The sequence below is a fragment of the Adiantum capillus-veneris genome, chromosome 16 (genome assembly GCF_014529385.1).
Source record: "Adiantum capillus-veneris isolate H3 chromosome 16, ASM1452938v2, whole genome shotgun sequence".
Lineage (NCBI taxonomy): Eukaryota > Viridiplantae > Streptophyta > Polypodiopsida > Polypodiales > Pteridaceae > Adiantum > Adiantum capillus-veneris.
Genome location: NC_140946.1, coordinates 52,293,548 through 52,315,420, shown reverse-complemented (window position 1 = coordinate 52,315,420; position 21,873 = coordinate 52,293,548). Strand labels below are relative to the sequence as shown.

The following is a 21,873-nucleotide window of genomic DNA, read 5'->3' as shown; positions in this document are numbered from 1 at the left end:
ACCCTGCTAGCTCTCACCATCTTCGAAGGTGTGTGAGGTCTTGGGTATGAGACCGGGGATAATTTTAAGTTGTGTTTGCTAAGTGTTTTGCTTAGTGCATGAAGCTTTCATCTTCATTGCACTAGCTAGTCTTGAAGGAACACAAAGAATTGTATTGTACAATGTCTCTCTTGATGGGAGAAACCATAATACAAAGCCTTTTGGAGGGGGGACCGGCTCCATGCAAATCCGGTCCTCAACTGTTGTCAATAGCTTAATTTCTCTCTCGTTTGAAAGTATTGTTGATGCTATCTAACTAGGTGTTATGCTTTTTGTTGCTCTCTCCACCCAAGCACTCTTGTAATTCTCATTAGGAATCTATTCTAATGAAATGCCCACTATGTTCATGCTAAATTCCGCTACACACAAGTTTTTAGGCCATTAAATGTTACATAATAACACCAACCATTTGTAGCAAGCTTGAGGACGTCTCTTCTTGAGCAAGAAAAGAGAAACCAATAGCTCTGATACCAATGTAACATTTAATGCACTAGTAAATTGTGTGTAGAATAAATTGATAACATAGTGAGCATTTCATTAAGAACAAGTTCCTAACGAGCATAGATAGAGTACTTAATTTGAGAAAGCAACATAGCAACTTACACCTAGCTAATTTGGCATTGACAATACTTGAAAAGAGAGAGGAATAGAACAATTGACAACAGTTGAGGACCGGATTTACATGGAGCCGGTCCCCTCTCCATAAAGGCTTTGAATTATAGCTTCTCCCATCAAAGGAGACTTTTGTAAAATACAATCGTTGTGTTCCTTGATAAAACTAGTTGGTGTAATGAAGATGGAAGCTTCATACACCAACTTATGCTTGAAAAACACACCTAGTGTCTTTAGCCTCAGTCCCAAGACCTCACACACCTTCAAATGGTGAGAGCTAGCAAGGAATGAGGATAGACTGAGAGAAAGAACTTACGAGAAAGAAGTATTCTCCTCACATAATCACTCTAATAGCATAGCTTAGCTTAGTAATTAGAATGGTAGAGGATATGAGCATGCCATTGAAGCTTGGCTCTTGGTTGGATTTGCATTCCATAGCCAAGAGTTGTTGGTGTAGGCCTCTACTTCTCAAAGGAGATGGAGTTATATGTATACAGTGGTGGGCACTTTACATCATTGGCTCTATGCACAAGGTGCATCCAATCCAAATGACGGTTTTTATGGGTAGCAAGTAGGCATGGCCTAGCTATCAAACAACTGATTTATGGCACGACATGAATAGATTGAGAGAGCCTCCACACATGTAACCTCTTGTGTAAACACCTAAGAAAATCTAGTTCTTGGGGGGTGCACTATGTAAACATGTTAATGTATGACATGAGTTCGAAAGGAGGGGTTTTGAAATGCATAAAATTTAGGCAATTTAATATAGATACCTTAAAATAAAGGGTTTTTATATTCAATTTTGGAAAAAATCATAAAATAAGGGGTATTTCTTGCACACATGAGTTGTGTGTGTGTGTGTAGCAATGAGTTAGAGTAAAATGCAGCCTTCTCTCTCATCTTGGTTGACCCCTCTTGCTATTTGCTCATGCTGGCATCCCATTGGCCCCTGTAAAGCTTAGCCAATCACAAATTAGAAGCATAATTGCTAGCCTTGTGACATGTGTCCTCCTTTCCCCTTTTGTGAGAACTTTAGGTAATTAAATAATTCAATTAAACTCTCATTGGACCTCTTAGTCTTCTGGCCAATAGGAATCAGGCAAGCCATTAGGCTGGTGAATGCTCATTGGACCCCTTGGTAGACTGTCCAAAAGTCTTCTAGGGAGCTTAATTTCTATTGGTTCTTTTATCAAGCATTTTTAAATTGATTAGACTAAGTTTACTCTAGCCTAATTCTCATTGGTCCACCTCTATGGCCATCCAATAGGATTTGAGGGAAGCTTGGGGGCAATTGGCCTTGGAGCCTCACATGTGTCCAGTATTCCCTTTGTGGAGCTTGGAGTGTGTGTGTGTGTTACTCTCTCATCTCCTACTCTCACGGCTCGCCCCCTCCTTGATAGGGATGTGCGAAGACTTTTTAGTCTTCCCATCTCCTTACATTGGTCTTTGGACAATTGAATAAAAAATTAGGAACCTTAGCTTATGGAAGTTTTAATGGAGTTGAACCTTAGGTCTTTTAAGCCTTATTGAAGCACGTTGCTATTTTGTAGAGTGTCCCCCTTTGGATCCCTGCAAAAACCGGTCTGGCAGCCTTACCAATATCCTAGCTTTTACTCCCCTGGTACTTCCCCATATTAAATGATCATTTTAACATCATTTGGGAGAATTAGACATTGATTTTTATGACATCCAGTGTTTTGTCTATTCAGTTCCAGTAATTTTAAGTCTTAGTCTGACGTGCTATCTGAGTCTAACATCTTTAGTTTTAAGTACTAACCTGAAATAGCAGTCTGAACACATCCAACGCATTCCGCCGCGGGGGGGGGGGGGGGGGGGGGGGGGGTTGTGTGTGTGTGCGCTTAGAGGTGGAGATAAACCCTGAAGATGTCATGGCTCTGCCATACTCGTCGTGGACAAAAGGGTTGTGGAAGGGGGTGATGTTGATGCAGCGACAATTGGTGATGAGCATTGTGTAGTAGGTGGATGGCGATAATCCCAATATGTGGTTTGGGGAGGAGGATGCAATGCTATGTGTGCTTCCCACGTTTCGCATATATTCGTTGTCAATCATGCTGGCGGGCTTACTTGTGGGGACCGCAATAGCCATTATGGAAAGGTTTGAGATAGGGGCGGTGTTGGAGGTGGTGCAGAGGGAGAGGGTGTCAGTGGCACTGATGGTGCCGCCTATCGTGTTGGCGTTGGCCAAGAGGCCGCTGTTGGCCTCATTTGACCTCTCCTCGAGTTGGCCGCTTGGCATGATCTAGACCATTATCCTAGATCCAAATTGATGGCTAGGTGCCTCACATAAAAAACTCTCACTACGTTTAATATTAGCCTACCGCTAAATGAGACGTTCACCCACCTCAGTATTTGCAACTTGCTAATTGAGTCATTCTATTGCAATGATTGCGATGCCGAAAGTTATGAACTAAGAACTCATCACTACAATAAACCCTATATTGTCTATAACGTAAAACATAAAGTTATCTGTGCTTCTCTTTAAGTTTAATCTATCTCCTAGATATTTTGTATTTGTATTACCTCCTGTTTTGTGTGTCACAAAAAGAACATATGTTCACAACAATGGACGTTTCGACTACACAAGCACGACTCCAGCTCGAAAACATTGCAAGGTCTGTTATCTTCATCCAATTTCCTATGCCTATATGTTTGCTTGGCGCAATACATAAATGCTACGGGACAGGGCACGACTTTCGTTTCTTATTATTTCTGGAGAGACCACAATGCCAACTCTCCACCATACTTTTCTATGGTACTTATGCATGACATGTACTATATACTTAGCATTTCCAATCCGTGGTGTTTCATTGCAAGACAAAATGTTTAACTATTCACATTGGTTTTATGTAACTTGACACAAACATTGTCCTCCGGGTTGGACAATTGGACGACACTTGTACACGTTTATCAGGTCGATAGTGCAATTTAATTTTTATGTTATTTGATGTTTTTTGAGTTTGTCAATGCTTCCTTAAGTTTAGTTTAGCTACATGTTTTCCTCATTAGTACATGTTCCATTTTGACCATCATATTTATATATCAAATAGATACACACTTCTTTTGTAGTAGATGCTGATATCAATCTAGGTATGTCCTGTTATGTTCTATGGATGGATGTTCTATTTTAGCATCAAAAAAAGAAATCGTACAAGGCCGACCAAGCATGACTATAGTTGATATAAATTAAAATGAAAGCGAGCATGAGGACATAGGGTTCCCTAATTAAAGCGACTGATCTGAGGTGGTGGTTATTTTCGCCATAGCTTCTTCACTGTTTTGCTCCATTTTCATTTCGCCTTCCGCAATAAGCTCGACATCAAACCCCCTGCGCTGTGTTCTCAACGCTTAGCTGAACAAAGCAGAGGAGAAACGTCAATCACTCAGTTGCAAAGTAAATTAACCCTAATTTTCTATACTCAGATACTTATCGCTTCCCTTTTGCCATGACACCCACTGATGAAGCGGCTCTCGTGGAAAAGCTTTATGAGTTTGGACAGCGCCTGGCCGATTCTTCGGGAACTAAGGTATGTGGATTTTACTAGGTGTGACTCTGTGCGCACGTGCCACCCACACACACACACACACACACACACACACACACACACACACAAAATCTATCAACAAGAATGAAACCCTTGGGCTTTCAGCGTGCACCATGTCAAGTCACAGGTTTTCTCCTTGTTGCTGCTTGCATGCATTCAAGGATGGTTGATCCTGCTTTGTCCCTTCTCACTGTTCTCAGCATCCTTTTAGGTAGTTTTGCGTTTTAATTTGTTTGCATATGAATCGGTCAGGCAATGATATGTATATATATTTAATAAGGTTCTCTTTTTGCTTTTGTTCAGAATGAGAGCGATTATGTCGGCATTATTACAGCAGCCAAAGGAAGTAGCAAGTCTAAGCAGCTTGCTGCGCAGCTTATACCACGTTTTTTTAAGCATTTCCCAAATCTCTCATCTGAAGCCATCAATGCACAGCTGGATTTATGCGAAGAGGATGAGCTGGGGGTGAGTTTCTTTTACCCTTTACTGGGATGTGTTTCTTTTCTCACAAGGCAGCAGATAAGTTTGGCAGTCTGGGGACTTCATAGGGTGAAATCTTTCTGCACTCCAAAAGAGTTACCTTATAAAGTTGCCACTAGCAAGCTTGGGGATGGTTAGCCGAAGTCAGTTTCGACGATATCGCAGTCAGGATTGCTTGCTCTCACCAGCCAACAGGTGGCTACGAGGATGTAAAACTTGAGGAGAGGCACCCATTTAGGTTCTCTCAACTGCATGGACTTTGAGAGGCACTTGCCATTCCCTGTGGTGTCAAATTTGGGGCTTGACTTCCTTCATGCCGAACTGCAGCACGGTTTGATGTGGACAAATGTGTGGGGATGTCTTTAGTGAGCCCTTCTTTCTGTTTGCTGGGGAAGAGTGCAAAGTTGGTGGCTGGAAAAATGCAGCTTCATCAAGATTTCAGTTGCAAATTTGTATTGATGGTGAACTGGGTGTCTGAAAAACCGGTTTGTTTGGCCAAAAGGAGGGTGCATGTTGTTTCAAATTTTACAAGTTGCCAAGACTTTCAGTAACGAAGGTTATGTTGTTGTGGATCTGACAGCCTGGGAAAAAGGGTTTTGGCAGTTTACTGAATTTCAGCCCTTCATGTAAAGTTGTCATTCTGTCCGGTGCTTCACTGGAGTTGCCCATGCTGAGCCCACTAGTCGCGATGTGGGTGTTCATGGCCAGTTTTTGAGCAATCTCAAGAATGTTCAGTCAGGTTTTCTACAGAATGTCAAGACTCAATGCCCTGACTGCATTCATATTTTTTATGAGAATCTCAGGGAACAATACCCTGACTGCCTTCACATTTCATTCTAGCTCCTGCTTAGAACTCAGAAGGATATTCTCCTAAAAGAATGCCGAGTCAAGTGTGCAGAAAGAATGCAAATTCATTATCAAGTGGTGCTGGAATAGGTCAGCAGTGCACCTAAACCATATAAGGGATTGCTAAATGCTTCACCAGTTCCATGCAAGACATGTTTGGAACCAACGGGCAGGGGGGTTAATTTGCGTTGTATCTGAGAAGTTTATTACGGCTCAGAGAGATGAAAGTTCGCATTTCTTTGAACCTTCGTGTGTTGGAAGTGGGGGTCAGACTTCACCATTGTTGGCCAGTGAATTTGGTAACTTGTGTGCTTTGGACAGAAGCTGCTGATAAGGCAATTTTCATTGTTGATCAACTGCAAATCATTGGGTTCAGTCTTGTTTCATTCTTTGAGATCACATGAATCCATTTTATCCAAGCACCAGAGTGTGGGTCCATGGAGAATCAAGTAGTTCCCTCACCAAAGGACCTGTTCTTGGTCGGTCTGCTGGCTAGGACAGAAGCTCTGAAAGTTTTACCTTGTAACGTTTTTTTTTACCCTTTCAGAAACTCACTTCTTGTTTCCCCCAACATATGAGATGGTCTTTGTTTGGCCTTCCCTATCTGGCAGGAGATGCTGTGAAATCATGTTTATGAAGTTTCCTTGCTCCAGATATATTCCACAAAATTTGACTTTTTAATTGCTACTGGTGGGTATGCTTAATATCAGTTGTGCTTACTGCAGATAAGGGTGCAGGCAATTAGAGGTCTTCCTTTGCTTTGCAAAGACACTCCTCGACATCTTCCAAAAATTGCTGATGTACTTGGTCAGCTACTTCTTGCAGGTTGGTTCTCTGCTGTGCTTTAGGTGAAACTCATTGCGAATTGCCTTGATGAAGGTAGAGTGCTTCCATTGGTAGTTCATTGAAAGGAATTGACAGTTTAGAAAAAAACATTCTGATGAAGGTAGTGTGCTTCCAGTAGTAGTTAATTGGAAGGAAATTGATAGTTTGGTTTTTCAATGTGATTTTTATAGATTAACTTTATTTATTTTGTGACACCATCGCCAGGATTGTCTGTATTTCTCTTAGGGGATCTTCTGTCCTGTTACTTCAAACTACTATTGTGCACCACCGACAATGTAAGTTGCATGTGAGGGTCTCTAAAGTAATTAGCACTGCGGAGTATACAAAAGCGGTTTTGATTGTGGATTCTTATGGGGAACTAGTTGTGAAGGTATCTTCTATTCGGGGATGCATGCACCGATCAGTTCCCATGCATTCTGGAATCGGGAAACTGGTCCTCGGCGTTTCCTTTTGCCATAACATTCTTAGTTGATGTTCCCTCCTGGGAATGGCATTTTACAACCGTTTGATGGCTTGTGTGTTAAATTCAGTACTGAAGAAAAAATTGCCACTATTTATTTTTGACCTTTGTGTTGCAACTCCTCTCTCTCTCTCTCTCTCTCTCTCTCTCTCTCTGTGTGTGTGTGTGCGTGTGTGTGTGTGTGCCTGTCTTTAATTTTCTTTTCCTTCCGATCCCTTGTCTTCTGTTGATTGTCATGTGTTCTCCAATCTCCATTATGTGTGACTATGGTTCGTGTACTTGTCCTCACACTGGAGGGGTCGTGGCAAAGAAGATTTTTCCCTCATTTACCTGGAGCCTATTTAAGCTCAAAAAGTTCTCTCTTCTACTTCTATTGTGAAAATTATTAGTGTTTAGATGTTTGTCTGATCGACATTTTTCCAACAACATACAAATTGCAATACTGCTGTTTTGATATGATCGCTACTACAAGGGGAAGTATTATAAAGTCACAATTGTTTATTTTTGTTCTGGCCTGGTTTCTATCAGAGGAAAGTTTGGAGAAGGATGCTGTACAAAAGGCACTCATGTCTCTCCTACGGCAAGATCCGAAAGGTTCATTTGGATTAGCCTTTTCCACCTTCTAAATATGACTGCATTCGTTCAATTTGTTTTACGTCATTAGATACAGTTGTTGGCTTGCTTTGGCTTTTGTCTTACTTGTTTTCTTTTTATAAACAGCATCTCTAACTGCTCTATTTGAGCATGTAGAGAGCCCCGATGAGAATGTCAGGGAGAAAGTGCTTTTGTTTGTGAAAGACAAGGTGCCTATGATTTGTCAAAGACTGTATGTTTTTATATAGTGTCAGCCTTCTTACGTGTATGTGTGTGTATGTAGGTGTTTCCTATGAAAGCAGAGTTCCTGAAGCCACAAGAGGAGATGGAGAGGCATGTGACAGATCTAATAAAGAAAGTGAGGGAACTTTTACCTTTTGAACTTTGAATTGTTGCTAACCTATGAGATAGTTGCCATTAAGATACTTTTTGTCCAGAGCTTACAAGATGTTACAGGAGCAGAGTTCAAGATGTTTATGGATTTTTTAAAAGGGCTCTCCATTTTTGGGGATAAGGCATCTTCTGAGCGAATCCAAGAGCTCTTGGAGATAGTAGAGGGGCAAGCAGACTTAGATGCACAGTTTAATGTGAGTTGACTCCCGATGATACGTCCCCCCCCCCCCCCCCCCCCCCCCTGCCCCCCCAAGCTTGCGCGCAATCTGATCCCTCTTTTCCTGCTCTAAGCAGGTTTCTGACACAGATCATATAGATAGACTCATGTCCTGCTTATATCTGGCCCTTCCAATCTATATGGTAAGTTATTTTAAATAGAAGTACACATTTTTGTTATTGAATCAACGTTTAATGTAATCTTTATTGCACTGCGTGCAGAGAGGTGCCTCAAACAACAAATTTTTGAATTATATCAACAAGCATCTGCTTCCTGTTTTTGATATGGTAAGAGGAGAATTTCCTTAAGTTGTGGATACACCATTGTGTGTGTGTGTGTGTGTGTGTGTGTGAAGGTTGTTTCCGTACATACGTACGGTATGGTTCCGTACCGTACGGTATCCATACGTACCGTACGTACCCAAAAAAAGAAAAAAAAAAGGAAAAACAAAACCTCTGAAAAAAAATCTCTGGAAAAAAAATTTCGCCGACAGTGCCTATTCCCCGTGGTCGGATTAGGTGGGCGAGGCCTTATAAGTCCACCTATCCTATATTGGTTATTATCACAACAGAGAATCAGAGAGTAGAATAGAGTCTCTGCACAGTGTCTGCACAGAGACCAAGGAAGGATTTGCCGCCACCGATAAGGTTCTTTCTCCCTCCCTCCCTCCCTTCTTTTGTGTTTGGAGTTTGCAAGGAGGCACTCTAGAGTCCTGACCTCGCGAAAGATTATAAGTTTTGTATTCAACTTAGAAGTGTGCGTTAATTGTGTTGCAGAGTTATCTAGAGGTTACTTAACTTGTGGGGTGATTTTAAGTGTTTTTTGAAAGTTGTGGCTATGTTTAAGTATTGTGCAGTGTGTTTAAACTAGATAGGTTGTATATAAAATTGAAATTCTTTGTATTTTTAGCTTTTAAAAAATATACTACGAATTTTACGTACCTTATGGCCCAATCCATACTGTACAATGTACAGTACGTACCGAATACTACGTACCTTACAACCTTGGTGTGAGAGAGAGAGAGAGAGAGAGAGAGAGAGAGAGAGAGAGATTTTAATATTTGGTTTGGTTTTGCGTGCTGTCTAGTAGAGATGGAATCGTTGAGAGGTGTTGCTGATGTGGGGAAGCGCTCGGTATGCATCTTTTTCTTCGCCATGCTGATGTCTGCTTGCTGCTCTTGTCGTATGGTGTTGTGTCACAACTGTGGGCGAGGGTTCTTTTGTTTCTTTGGTTTGTTTTATTGCTTTTGTTCTTGTTTTGTTTGTCTTGTTTTTGACATGTGTCTTTCTTGCTTTAGTGTGTGGGTAAGTGAAGCTTGGTTTATGTATGCTTTTTTCTATCTTTACTTTGAAGCCTCGCTTTTGGGTGTGAAAAGCTTGTCTTGTCTAGTGTCACAAATTGATGACGTGGTAGTGTCCGTACACACTCTCACGGACGTGCTGACGTGGCCTGACAATACGGATGCCTGGAAAAAGCGCTAACTGGCTGACGTGCCAGCGTACAGATTTTTCACACTTTTCGCTGACAACGATGACGTGGCACTGTACGGTTTTGCAGAATGTGCTAACTGCTTTTGGCAGCGCTAGCTTTTGGGGATAAAAGCTTTTAAGTTTAGTGCTTTTGGGGCTCTGCTTTTAGCATCCCTTGGAAGCTTTATAATGAACCCAAGGGGCTCAGTGGCTCATTCTGCAGAGCATCTGGACGCAGAGTCTGAGAGTGAGCACCCGCGGGCAATTGTACTTTACTCAAAGATTAATATAAAAGTAATACCAAAAGTCGCCCCAGTCTTTGGGGCCAGTATCTCTTGGCATGGAACTACGTCGGGCTGTGTCGACTCTCTTAAATTTGTGACGTTTGAAGTGAATCTCGTTTGTGTTGCAGTAGAGTCTTGACTTGGGGTGTCCAAGTTTGCTACAGTGGTATCAGTGCACGATCCATTTCTCTTCTAACGGGAAATCCAATTCCTTTTCTCGCTACACTTTTGGATTTTGAAAAGAATCAATCGACCTCTTCTGCAACCGCTAAGGTGAGAGGAGGCAACTGAGAAAATTCAAACAACTTAATAGAAGATGAGTACGGGCCACCTCGGCCTACACAGTATGAACTTTTGGAGATGCAACGTCGACAACAGGTTGACGAGTGCACAAAGTAGATGCTTCAGTTTGCTAAAGATCCCCAGTTTGCAAAATTTTTGACTCAGCAATCCATGGCTGAAGTGCATACTCAGTGGCAGAAAGCCACCTAACCACCAATTAAACCGGCGATCAAGAAACTTCCTACTTCGAGGATGTTTACAAAAGAAGAACTTCAAAGGTGGTTCAAACCAAAATAAGTCAGCTTTTGGACACGAAGAATCAATCGAAAAAGCTATCAAAGAAGCGCAAGAAGGGGACTGACTACCTTGGTTACTTGGGCCATCAATCTTCTTTTGCATCTGCAAGAAAGCAGAAGAAGCGTGTGCGTTTAGGACTACCCAGTTCTTCTTCCTCTTCTTCTGACGGTTCTTCTAGCTCTTCTGACTCGAGTAAGGAGGACAAAAAGAGCAAGAAGCGAAGTAAAAAGCAAAGCTTCAGAAAGAACAAGAAAAAGGGAAAGAAACTTAGATTTTGACTAGTTTCTGATAGCTCTTCGGAGGAGTCATCCTTTGACAGTTCGGACCTTGACGACCACATGTTTTATGCGAAGAAGCACTTTTACAAAGCCAACCAATACGACTTCCTCGAAGATAAGAGCAAAAAGACAAAGGAATTCAATGAGGGTGGACAATCAATTAAACTTGAATCCTTTTTTGGATTCTGAGATGCTTCGAGGGCTTTGGCCTTCATCCAACAGTTTGACATAGCCTTCTTTGGAGGGCATTACTTAGAGCACTCCAAGATCAGGAGGGTTGCATCTTTTCTAAAAGCAAATGCTCGAACATGGTCACTCTTCTTCTAAGGAAAGAAGCCCCAATAAAGTGGTTGAAATTCAAACGGCTCTTTATTTCTTCTTGGCTGACCCGGGAGTACGAGCGGGGGATGTAAGAACCGCGTGGAACCATCTTCGGATGACCAAGGAAGATTCTTTGGATGCATATTGCAAGAGATTTTGGGACTCTTTTCTACCGACCTCTTCAGTCAAGACGGTCACCTTTAAGGAACTGATTGAGCGGTTTTGCTGCGGACTCCATACAGAGATCCGAGATTACTGCCTTGAATAAAAGTCGGATTCTATCCAAGAATTAATGGGTCATGTGAAATGGGGTTTCTTGATACATTTGGGAAATTTGACCTACCCCATTGATGAAATTTTGACTCAAAGGACCAGATAGACTTCAAACAATGAAAATAGAAAGAAAAAGAGTTCCAAGGGAAAGAAGGATACATGACTGAACCGACCCTTAGAGAAAGGGCTAACTATCTCAAAGAGGGGACGTGTTTTGGTTGCGAGGAACAAGGGCACATCTTTGCAAAGTGCCTCAAAAAGGCACTACAAGGACAGACTGAAGACAGGCCAAAGAGTTCTTTAGCAACAGAGGAATGTGGGAAAAAAGACAAGATGACAGCTTGATACTGGATTGCATGGAAACCGACCCAAGCTAGATAGATGAAAGTACAGAACTTTGTCGAGCTTGGGGCAAAGTGAAAGACCAGGAAGTCCTTATCTTTTCTGATGGAGGAGCCAAGGCTAACTTCATTTCACTTGAATTGGCGGCGCGGCTCGAGATTACGCCCGACAGGATGGGGCCACCGGCGGAGGCAGTTCTAGCGGCGCCCAGACGGCGGGATGTAGCCATTACGCCTGTCATTGGCAAACTTCGTTTGCATTGTCAAGGGTATTTAGGGCACGATGACTTTTTCATAATACCTTTGGAGGGTGTGACGTCCTCCTAAGAGTCCCTTTGTACCATAAGAACAACGCCGTGGTCGACTATCAGGCCAAGAAAGCGACTTTGACAAATGAAAAGGGCAAAAAAATTGTACTAGATGTAAAATTGAAGAGCTAGTCCGTCCCTATCGTATCGGCTTCGGCCATTTCAAAATTAATGAAATCTAGTCTTTGTTTACTCGATCTATTTGAAAGGGTTGAATGATGAACAGAGAACGAACATGTGTGAACTAGACAAAGAACGCCAAGATTTTCTCCACACATGCTGATTGTTTCTCTTAAGGCTTGCCAGGCGAGCTACCCCATCTTGTCCTGAGGATCATATTATTGATTTGATTCTTGGAAGCAGGTCACCTTATTGTGTTAACCGAGCCCAAAATGAAGAAATCATGAACCAAGTGAAAGACCTTCTTGAAAAGGGTCTTATCCAACCGAGTACTTCACCCTATTGCTCTCCGATTTTGTTGGTATTAAAGAAAGACAGATCTTGAAGAATGTGCATTGATTATAGAGCTTTCAATAAAATCACTATCAAGAAAATATTCCTAGGATCGATGATATTCTTGACCGACTTCAAGGATCCTCTTGTTTCAGCACGATTGATTTGAAAAGCGGATATCATCAAATCAGAATCGCTCCCGGAGATGTCTACAAGACGGTCTTTTGGACAAGCTTTGGCTTATACAAATTTTTTTGGACTTACCAATGCTCCAACGACTTTCAACCGAATGATGGATAGGATTTTCAGAGAGCATCGATCTTTTGTGGGCACTTTCGTTGATGATATTATAGTTTTCTCCAAGGATGAAGCAGAACATCGACAATATCTGCTACATGTCTTTCAGGCATTGTGTGATCACATGTTAGTTATCAATGCAAAAAGAGCGAGTTTTTCTTGCCGGAGATACACTTTCTGGGACACATCGTCTCTGCAGCAGGATTACAGATGGGCACGGCCAAGATTGAGACCATCCGTGATTGGCCAGACTTGAAGAATGTTCATGAAGTTAGAAACTTCTTGGCCTTGTGTTCTTACTATCGGCGGTTCATTCGGAAGTTTGTAGAGGTAGCTTCCCCTTTGCACATATTGACTCAAAAAGGAGTCCCTTTCTCGTGGGGATTGACAGAGGTGACTGCTTTTCAGACACTTAAAGAAAAACTGAATACTGGACCAGTGTTGGCTTTGCCAGACTTGCAAAAGCCATTCGAAGTATATTGTGATGCTTGTGGTCGTAGTGTTAGGTGCAGCGGAATGAATGTTGTATTTTCTCAAGATTAGTGATCTTTATTTGCTCAAGGTTCCTTTTAGTTCTTAGGGAAAGAGAGAGCTTTCCGTCTTATGGAGAGTGCTATGATCACGAACAAAGTGAGTGGATATTGTGCGTGCAAGTGAATGAGACTGAGAGAAGGAGAGAGAAGAGATACGACACCCGAGAGGTTGTAAAACCCTCCTCCAAAGGCCCCACTCTCGTCGGCGAGAGTGGTCTATTCTTTGATTGCACAAAGGTGCACAATGCGTATGCAATGGACTATGCAACTTGGTCTATGCCGATGACGACGACAACGACGATGATGCTGAAATCTGAGACGACGACGACGGTGACGACGACGACGACGACGATGACGGCTGAAATCTGAGATCTTCTAATCGTTGAATTTCGGGACTGTTTCGGTGGCTGAAAATGACTATTTTGGCTGCGTTTTCTTGGCTGAAAAATGAGGTTTCTTAGGGCTGAAAACTGATGGTCTTTACGGGCTGAATCTACTTCACTTTAGGTGAATGATGCCGGTCTTAATTTGCTGCTGAAATCCAAAAACGCCAGGGGCTGAAATTGGTCCTTCTGTCGGCGGGGTTCTGCAAATGCAAAAACGCTAGACTGATCTGCTGTGTCGTGATGACGTCGGGGCTGATCTGCCGTGCACAAATCGCCAAGGCTGATCTGATGCAAAAACGCTAGGTCTTCTATGGAGAAAACGCCAGAGTAGTCGCGGGGGTTGGTCTTGCTGAGAAGTTGCCTGTTGAGCAAGGTGCTCCTGCTGCCTCTTCTGCCAGAAAGTGTGAACTTTGGTTTGCTTATATATTAACTTAGCAAAATTGCCCTACCTACTTTTGTTGGAAAGTCACTTAAAAATAATAAGTGAAAATAACCAAAAATAGGAAAATAGGCTAAATGCACTGGAAAATTTCCCGAACTGATGCTAATGGATTCTGATGGGAATTCCGATGATCATGCTGTGTGCAACCGGAGGATATGTATCTATGCTAAGTGACTGGGCATGCATGGTCTATGAATAGACTCACAAAAGTGCCAGATCACCGCTAATCTAAACTGATTGGACTGACTGAACCCTGCTGTGGTGTAGCTTGTCCACGGACACATAGGGTTTGGATGTGTCACGTTACATCCCCTCCTTTTCAAAGTGAGGTACTGGTACCGAACTGTATGGCGTTGTCAGGAGTTTTTTGGAGCGATGGATTGCGCATATGTACATACACATGCATGGTGCATCGAATAAAGGATTGCCCAATTTCCTTAGCCAGGTGGTTATGTGGGGTCCACATGTGTATAGGTAGGACAGGGTGTACATAGTGCATCGATTTTCGCTATTACCAGTACTACTGTGTTTTTCTACAATAAGGAGGAGTTGGTAGCGCGTAAAACTTCTCGAGGAAGCTATCTTCGGGCCGACGACATGAGGTAAGTAGGTGCGTCAGATGGCATCTAGTGGCGTCAGGACGGCGAACGGGGTCAATATTTGCACGCGGATGAGGACGGACACAACGTGGGTGTTTTCTTGTGAGAGTTATGCAGAAAGGTCATCATTAGGACCACTTTTTGGGGCCACTTCACGTGTTTGCGAGACGCATTATTGAAAAGAAATGAGTGCCAGGTGTGCGGATGATGCAAAAAAGGTGACAACTATGCACTGCGAGGTCAGTTTTTGGCCTGTTCGGGGTCCGTTTGAGGTCATCTAAAAGACCAAGGGTGCCCAAATAATAAAGCTAAGTGTGGGAACTGAAAAAACAGAGAGAAGACCAGAAAAAACGTGGAGAAGAGAGGAGGAACAGCCGCAGCTGTGTTTTTGCTCATTTTGGAGCCTGTTTTGGCCGTAAACTGCTCATCGGAGGTCGGATTTGAGCACTTTGACATTGTAGACTGGGGTTTTGGGCCGTTCCGGACGCGATGGCGCTGTCCATTTTGCCAAATTCCTCACTCTTTTCCTGCTGTTTTTCTGTGTAAGTTTCTCCTATGAGCGAAGTTTCTGCTCTAGTTTGCGATTGTATCTGGCTTATTTTACCCATATTGTGTGAGCTATTTGCCCCATTGGTGTTGGCCCAAGCTCAATTGTATCTAAACATCAGAAATTCTCCTCTTTTGAGCTGAGTTTTCTGGGTGTGTGTGTGTGTGTGTGTGTGTCTGTTTGGAGTGGGCAAGTGGATAGTCTCTCTCCTCTCACTCCAGAGGTGTGTTCCCTGTCTCGGCTAGGTGTGTTGTCTAAGCCGAGTGGTGCCCCATAGTGTGTGTGTGTATCTTCTTCCCAAGAGTGTGTCGGGTCGTTATAGAGGCGTTGTGTGTGTTTTCATCCCGCTCACAGCGTCGAGGGAGATCGTCGACAGCATCCGGAATCCTGGGAGGGACTCTTCGCCGAACGACTCTGATGTGTGGGTCGTGCGGTACTTGAACTTCATAAAGGTCTGCAACGCTTGCTTCTTTGGGCCGCACCGAAAGCGACACAAAGTCTTCTGAATCTCCTTTCTTACTTCAACTTCGTCTAGAGTCCTGCTTCTTTTGTCACAAAGTGATGACGTGGCGGACAGCAGAAACCCTAATTTCTGCCAAAAACCCTAAAATTCCTGCAAACCCTAATTTTTGCCAGAAACCCTAATTTTCGGAAATCGCGGAGGCGGATTATTAATTTTTTTATTTTTTTGGAAAATGATGAGCGACGCAAATTTTGCTTTTTCTCTACTTAAATGAGAAAGAGAGAGAGAATGCTTTTGCTTTCATGTTTTGACTCTCTGTGAGAGAGAGAGAGCAATTGCTTTTGATTTGAAGCTTTTGGGGCTCTGCTTTTGGGAATCCCTTGTAACCTTTAAATTAGTGGTGAGGGCCTCACTTCTCAGGGCATCTGGACGCAGAGTCTGAGAGTGAAACCCTAACCGCTCTCTTGTACTTTGATGATTGATTAATACAAAAAGAAATACCGAAAGGGACGCCAGTCTTTGGGGCCAATATCTCTAGGCACGGAACTCCGTCGGGCCAGTGCAAATCTATTGTGATCTGTGAATTGTTTTGAAGTGGTTATTTGGTGCTGTCGCGGTTGATTCTTGACTTGGAGTGTCCAAGTCTGTTACAGTGGTATCAGAGCACGGCCGATTTCTCTTCTACGGGAAATCCGATCCCCGAATTTTTTTTTTCCGCGGCACCCTTGGCTTCAGGCAATGATGAGTCGACTCCTTCTGCATCTGGAGATGCGGGCTGGGATCACAACGAAGATTCAGACAGAGTATGGCCCACCTCGGCCTACTCAGGCGGAGCAAAGAGAGATGGAGCGTCGTCAATTGATTGGCGATGCAACAAAGATGATGCTCAATTTTGCCAAGGATCCGAAGATGGCAAAATATATGAACCAAACCTCTTTGAAAGAGGTACAGATGGAGTGGCAGAGAACCACAACACCACTCTCGAAACCCGCTCTCAAGAAACCTTCTGCCTCCAAGAAAATATACGGAGCAGGAACTGTAGAACGTGGTTGATGCACGGATTGCTCAGCTTTTCGACGTGCAAAAGGAAGACAAAAAGCACGGCAAAAAGCAGAAGAAAGGTACTGACTTCCCGGGATATTTGGGTCGTCGGTCGACATTTGACAACGCAAAGAAACAGAAGAAGCGTGTTCGATTTGAAGGAGTACCCAGTTCTTGTTCTTCTTCTTCTTCTTCTTTTGACAGTTCTTATAGCTCTTCAGATTCGAGCGAAGAAGACAGAAAAGGTAAAAAGCGAAGCAAGAAACAAAGCTTCGAAAAGGGCAAGAAGAAGGCTACATCTCGCTCAGAGACTGACAGTTCTACTGAGGACTCGTCTACAGACAACTCAGATTCCGATGACGGAAAGTTTTATGCGAACAAGAAGAATTTTTACAAAGACAACCAGTATGACTTTCTTGAAGATAAAAGCAAGAAAGTCCGAGAGTTTAAGGAAGGTGGCCACTCGATGAAGTTTGATACTTTTCAGGATACTCGGATGCTTCGAAGGCTGTGTCTTTTTTCAGCAGTTTGACATCGCTTTCGCGGGAGGACGCTATTCAGAGCACTCCAAGATTCAGAGAGCTGCCTCTTACTTTAAGAGGAATGCTCGTACTTGGTGGTCCACGCTTCTTTTAAACAAGATTGCGCTAGTTAAATGGCTGAAATTTAAGAAGCTTTTTATTTCTTCTTGGTTGACGCAAGAATATGAACGAGATGTACGAGCTGCTTGGAACCATCTTCGGATGACCAAGAAAGATACAATCAATGCTTATTGTGAAAGATTCTGGAACTCTTTTCTACCCGCCTCTTCATTCAAGAAGATCTCGTTCAGAGAACAGATTGAGCGGTTTACCTTGGGTCTACCTACAGAGATCCGAGATCACTGCTTGGAACAGAAGTCAGCTTCTATTCAGGAGTTGATGAGTCATGCGAAGCGGGGCTTTGCCATTCACTCTGGTAGTCTGACCTACCCCACAGATGAGGCCATGACACAACGAACCGAACAGACTTTTGGGAATGAAAGAAGAATGAAAAAGAGCAACCCAAAGAAAAAAAAAAGGATGCACGATCCAAGCTTACTCCTGAGGAGAGAGCTCGCTTCATCAGAGAGGGGAAGTGCTTTGGATGCGGGGAACATGGACATATTTCCGCGAAGTGCCCTGATAAGGCACAGAAAGAACAAAATGATAAAGACGACGACAGGTCTGAGAGTTCGAGAGCAGTTGAGGAATGTGGCAGAAAAGGCAGATAGAAAAGCAGAACTGGTACCACATGGCGTGGGACGTGCACCGAATCTAATGAATGAAAGTATAAACTTTGTCGCTTTCGGGGCAAAGTGAAGGATCAGGAAGCTCTTTTGAAGGAGCCAAGGCAAACTTCTTTTCACTTAGAATTGGCGGCTCGATTTGGAACTACGTCCGACAGACTGACGCCACAGGCGGAGGTAGTTCGACTGGCACCCGGATGGGATGTTGCCATTACACCGAGCATTGGCAAACTTTGTTTGCAATGACAGGGGTGTTCAGGGCACGCGAGTGACGTTCTACTCGAGATCCCTTGGTACCACAAGAACTACGTCGTGGTTGACTACCGGGCCGAGAAAGCGACTTTGATAAATGAAGGGCTTAGAGATTGTACTTGATGAACTTCAGTTTTCTTACTCATTCTTTTGGGAGAACTGAACGATGGATAAAGGTTGAATATGTTTTGACCTGAAGAAAAGAACGCCAAGATTTTTTTCTCCACGCTCATGCCGATTGCTTTTGAGAGGGTCTGAAGATCATACCATTGATCTGATATCTAGAAGCACGCCACCGAATCGTGTGAGCCGAGTACAGAATGAAAAGATTATGAACTCAATGAAAGACCTCTTGGAAAAGGGTCTTGTTCAGCCTAGTACTTCATCGTATTGCTCTCCAGTGTATTGCTCTCCAGTGTTGTTGGTTTTGAAGAAAGACGGATCTTGGAGAATGTGCATCGATTATAGCACTCTCAACGAAATCACCATCAAGAACAGATTTCTGATTCCTAGGATCGATGATATACTCGACAGGTTACAAGGATCCTCGTGCTTTAGCAGGATTGACTTGAAGAGTGGATATCATCAGATTAGGATAGCGCCAAGAGATGTCTACAAGACAGCTTTTCGGACGACTTTTGGGTTATTTGAGTTTTTGGTGATGCCTTTTGGCTTAACCAATGCTCCTGTGACATTTAACCGGATGATGGATAGGATTTTTCGAGAGTACAGGCTATTTGTTGGCACTTTCTTTGACGACATCATTGTTTTCTCCAAGAATGAGACAGAACACATAGATCATCTGCTTCAAGTCTTTCAGGCATTACGAGATCACACATCAGGGATTAATGCTAAGAAAAGTGAATTTTTCCTACCAGAGATACATTTTTTGGGACACATTGTGTCAACAGCAGGAGTGCAAATGAACCCGGCCAAGATAGAGACTATCCGTGATTGACCCGATTTGAGGAATGTCCATGAAGTTAGAAGCTTCTTGGGACTGTGTTCGTACTACAGGCGGTTCATACGAAAGTTTGCAGAGGTTGCTTCCCCTTTGCATACCTTGACACAGAAAGGAGTACCTTTTTCGTGGGGACCCACAGAGGTGACTGCCTTTCGGACATTGAAAGAGAAATTCACTACAGGACCAGATTTGACTTTGCCGGACTTGTAGAAGTCATTTGAAGTATTTTGTGATGCTTGTGGTCGTAGTTTGGGTGCGGTCTTGATGCAAGAAGGCCATGTCATAGCTTACGAGAGCCGTTTGTTCTCTAGGCTGGAGATGACTGCACAGATCTATGGGAAAGAGCTTTTGGCGGTTATCCACGCTCTTACTCAGTGGCGGCATTACCTACTCAGAGCGGATTTTACTTTCTTTACAGACCATCAGAGTTTGCGCTACTTCTTGTCACAGAAGCAGCTTTCGGAAAAGCAGATGCGGTGGGTGAACATCTTGTCACAGTTCCACTTCTAGATTGTCTATGTGCAGGGACAAAAGAATGTGGTGGCAGATGCTTTGTCTCGAAAACCGTTGGTTCTGGCTATTTCCGCGATACATCATAGGAGCTTCGAGGATATGGTCGATCAGTATGCCACAAATACAGATTTTGCAGATATTTTCACACGGATACGAGATGGGGAGACAGTAGCGGGATACTCCCTTCGGGAAGGCTACTTGATGAAAAAGACTATGTTGTGCGTTACACAGCCGTTGAGGGAAAAGGTTATGACTGAATGCCACTGTTCACCTTTTACGGGTCACCGCGGCATTGCTACCACCATGAAAGGGGTAGAGAGATATTTCTTTTGGCGGAGACTCAAGAAGGATGTGGAAGAGTTTGTGCGCAGTTGCTTGGTATGCCAAAGGTCAAGTTTGACAGGCATAAGGCAAAGGGATTGTTACAGCCTTTACCCATACCCACCCACCCCTGGGAAAGTATTGCAATGGATTTCATTTTTGATCTCCCAAGAACACAGAATGATCACGATGATTTTCCGATTACATGGCACGATTGTCTCCGACAAAGACCCCAGATTTATGAGTTTGTTTTGGAAGGCAATTTGGGAGAACATTGGCACGCGGTTGCAGTTCTCGTCATCGTTCCACTTGCAGACTGACGGGCAATTTGAGATTGCCAATTAAGTGATTTTAGATTTATTGAAGTCTTGTATCTCGGATCAGAAGACTCAATGGGAAAAGAACTTACCTTTGGTGGAATTTGCCTATAGTAACACGATACACTCTTCGACGGGGAAGACGCCATGTGAGATTGTTGAAAGTGTTGCGAAGGTTCCATCCTTCCTGAGCACGAAAGATTAGATATTTGAAGCGGATGAATATTCGCGAGACTTGGATACGGCTTTTGCCAAGGTTCGCGAGACTTTGCAGAAGTCTCAAGAATGACAGAAAAAGGCAGCGGATCGCCATCGTCGCGACTGGAAACTGAAGGAGGATGATTGGGTGCTCTTACTTTTGAGAAGGCACGCTTAAGAAAGAAAAAGGGAAAGGAGAGGCTTTTTCCAAAGCTTAGTATGTGATACTACGGACCTTTCTAGATTACTGACAAGATAAATGATGTCTCCTTCCGATTGAAACTGCCAGATACTTGGAGGATTCACAATGCATTGCATGTGAGTCTCTTGAAACTTGTTAAGGGTGATGTGCCGATGATGGGGAGCCTGATGAGCAACCCAAAGTGGAAGAAAACGAGGAGATCCTTGTTCCTGAACAGATTTTGGCACATAATGATACGAAGAAAGGTAAAGTCCGAAGGCGGTTCTTGGTTAAGTTCAAGAACTTTCCTGCATTTGATGCGAAGTGGATGAAGGAGGAGAACCTAGCAGATACTCCTCGTGTTGTGAAACTTTACCTCGATGTTTTGGTTTAGCATAGTCTACTCCAAACGGAACCTAGAAACTTAGCTTGGCCGTAGATCTGGTGCAGTGGGATGCACAAGAGGGGAGTTACTTCGCTCCTTTGTCAACAGATGCGTCGATTTTGATACTAAAGTCACTGATGTCTCTTTGAGCTTCAGGGATACTGAGAGCTGACAGTATTCTGCTGAATGACTTTTTCCTGATTATGATACTGATTTGTTCTTGACTTCTTGTGAGTGCAGGAAATGATAGCCGAAATGACTGCAGCATTTTGGTCTGATTGATCTCGAATAGACATGGTTGCAATAGGGGTTAGTCAATCGGACATCGATGAGGTCCCCATTGGACCTAGATGTGATTGCTATCTACATTGCCGATAAATCATGGTCTAAGATCCGAATGAATGTTGAATGTCATGTGATGTCCTGTGATGTCGTGTGATGTGATTGTCGATTTTGTACATGTGCTAGATGTGTGTTCCTAGTACGTAGGTACTAACAGTCAGTGTCTGCTAAGACGGTTTATGGCTTTTGTCGGTTTTGCAGGCGTAATCGCGGTCGATTACAATGCTTTCAAGAGGGGGGTATGTCACAAAGTGATGACGTGGCGGACAGCAAAAACCCTAAAATTCTTGCAAACCCCAATTTTTGCCAAAAACCCTAATTTCCAGAAATCGCGGAGGTGGATTATTAATTTTTTTTTTTTGGAAAATAATGAGCGACGCAAATTTCGCTTTTTCTCTACTTAAATGAGAAAGAGAGAGAATGCTTTTGCTTTCATGTTTTGACTCTCTGTGAGAGAGAGAGAGAG

General features: G+C 43.2%; 1 protein-coding gene across 2 annotated transcripts in view; it reads left to right on the top strand.

The window, feature by feature from the left end:
* The first annotated feature begins 3,877 nt into the window (after window positions 1-3,877).
* LOC147439038 (apoptosis inhibitor 5-like protein API5) overlaps window positions 3,878-21,873 on the top strand; it is a 39,857-nt gene continuing 21,861 nt past the window's right edge. Inside the window, exons 1-9 of one of the 2 annotated variants that reach the window (XM_086484984.1) lie at window positions 3,878-4,199; window positions 4,521-4,682; window positions 6,269-6,368; window positions 7,378-7,443; window positions 7,570-7,652; window positions 7,727-7,801; window positions 7,881-8,030; window positions 8,131-8,196; window positions 8,275-8,340. In XM_086484984.1, coding sequence (XP_086341110.1) covers window positions 4,119-4,199; window positions 4,521-4,682; window positions 6,269-6,368; window positions 7,378-7,443; window positions 7,570-7,652; window positions 7,727-7,801; window positions 7,881-8,030; window positions 8,131-8,196; window positions 8,275-8,340 — 849 coding nt within the window. In that variant the 5' untranslated portion in view covers window positions 3,878-4,118. The remainder of the gene's footprint in view (window positions 4,200-4,520; window positions 4,683-6,268; window positions 6,369-7,377; window positions 7,444-7,569; window positions 7,653-7,726; window positions 7,802-7,880; window positions 8,031-8,130; window positions 8,197-8,274; window positions 8,341-21,873) is intronic. The other variant, XM_086484983.1, reaches the window with a different exon arrangement.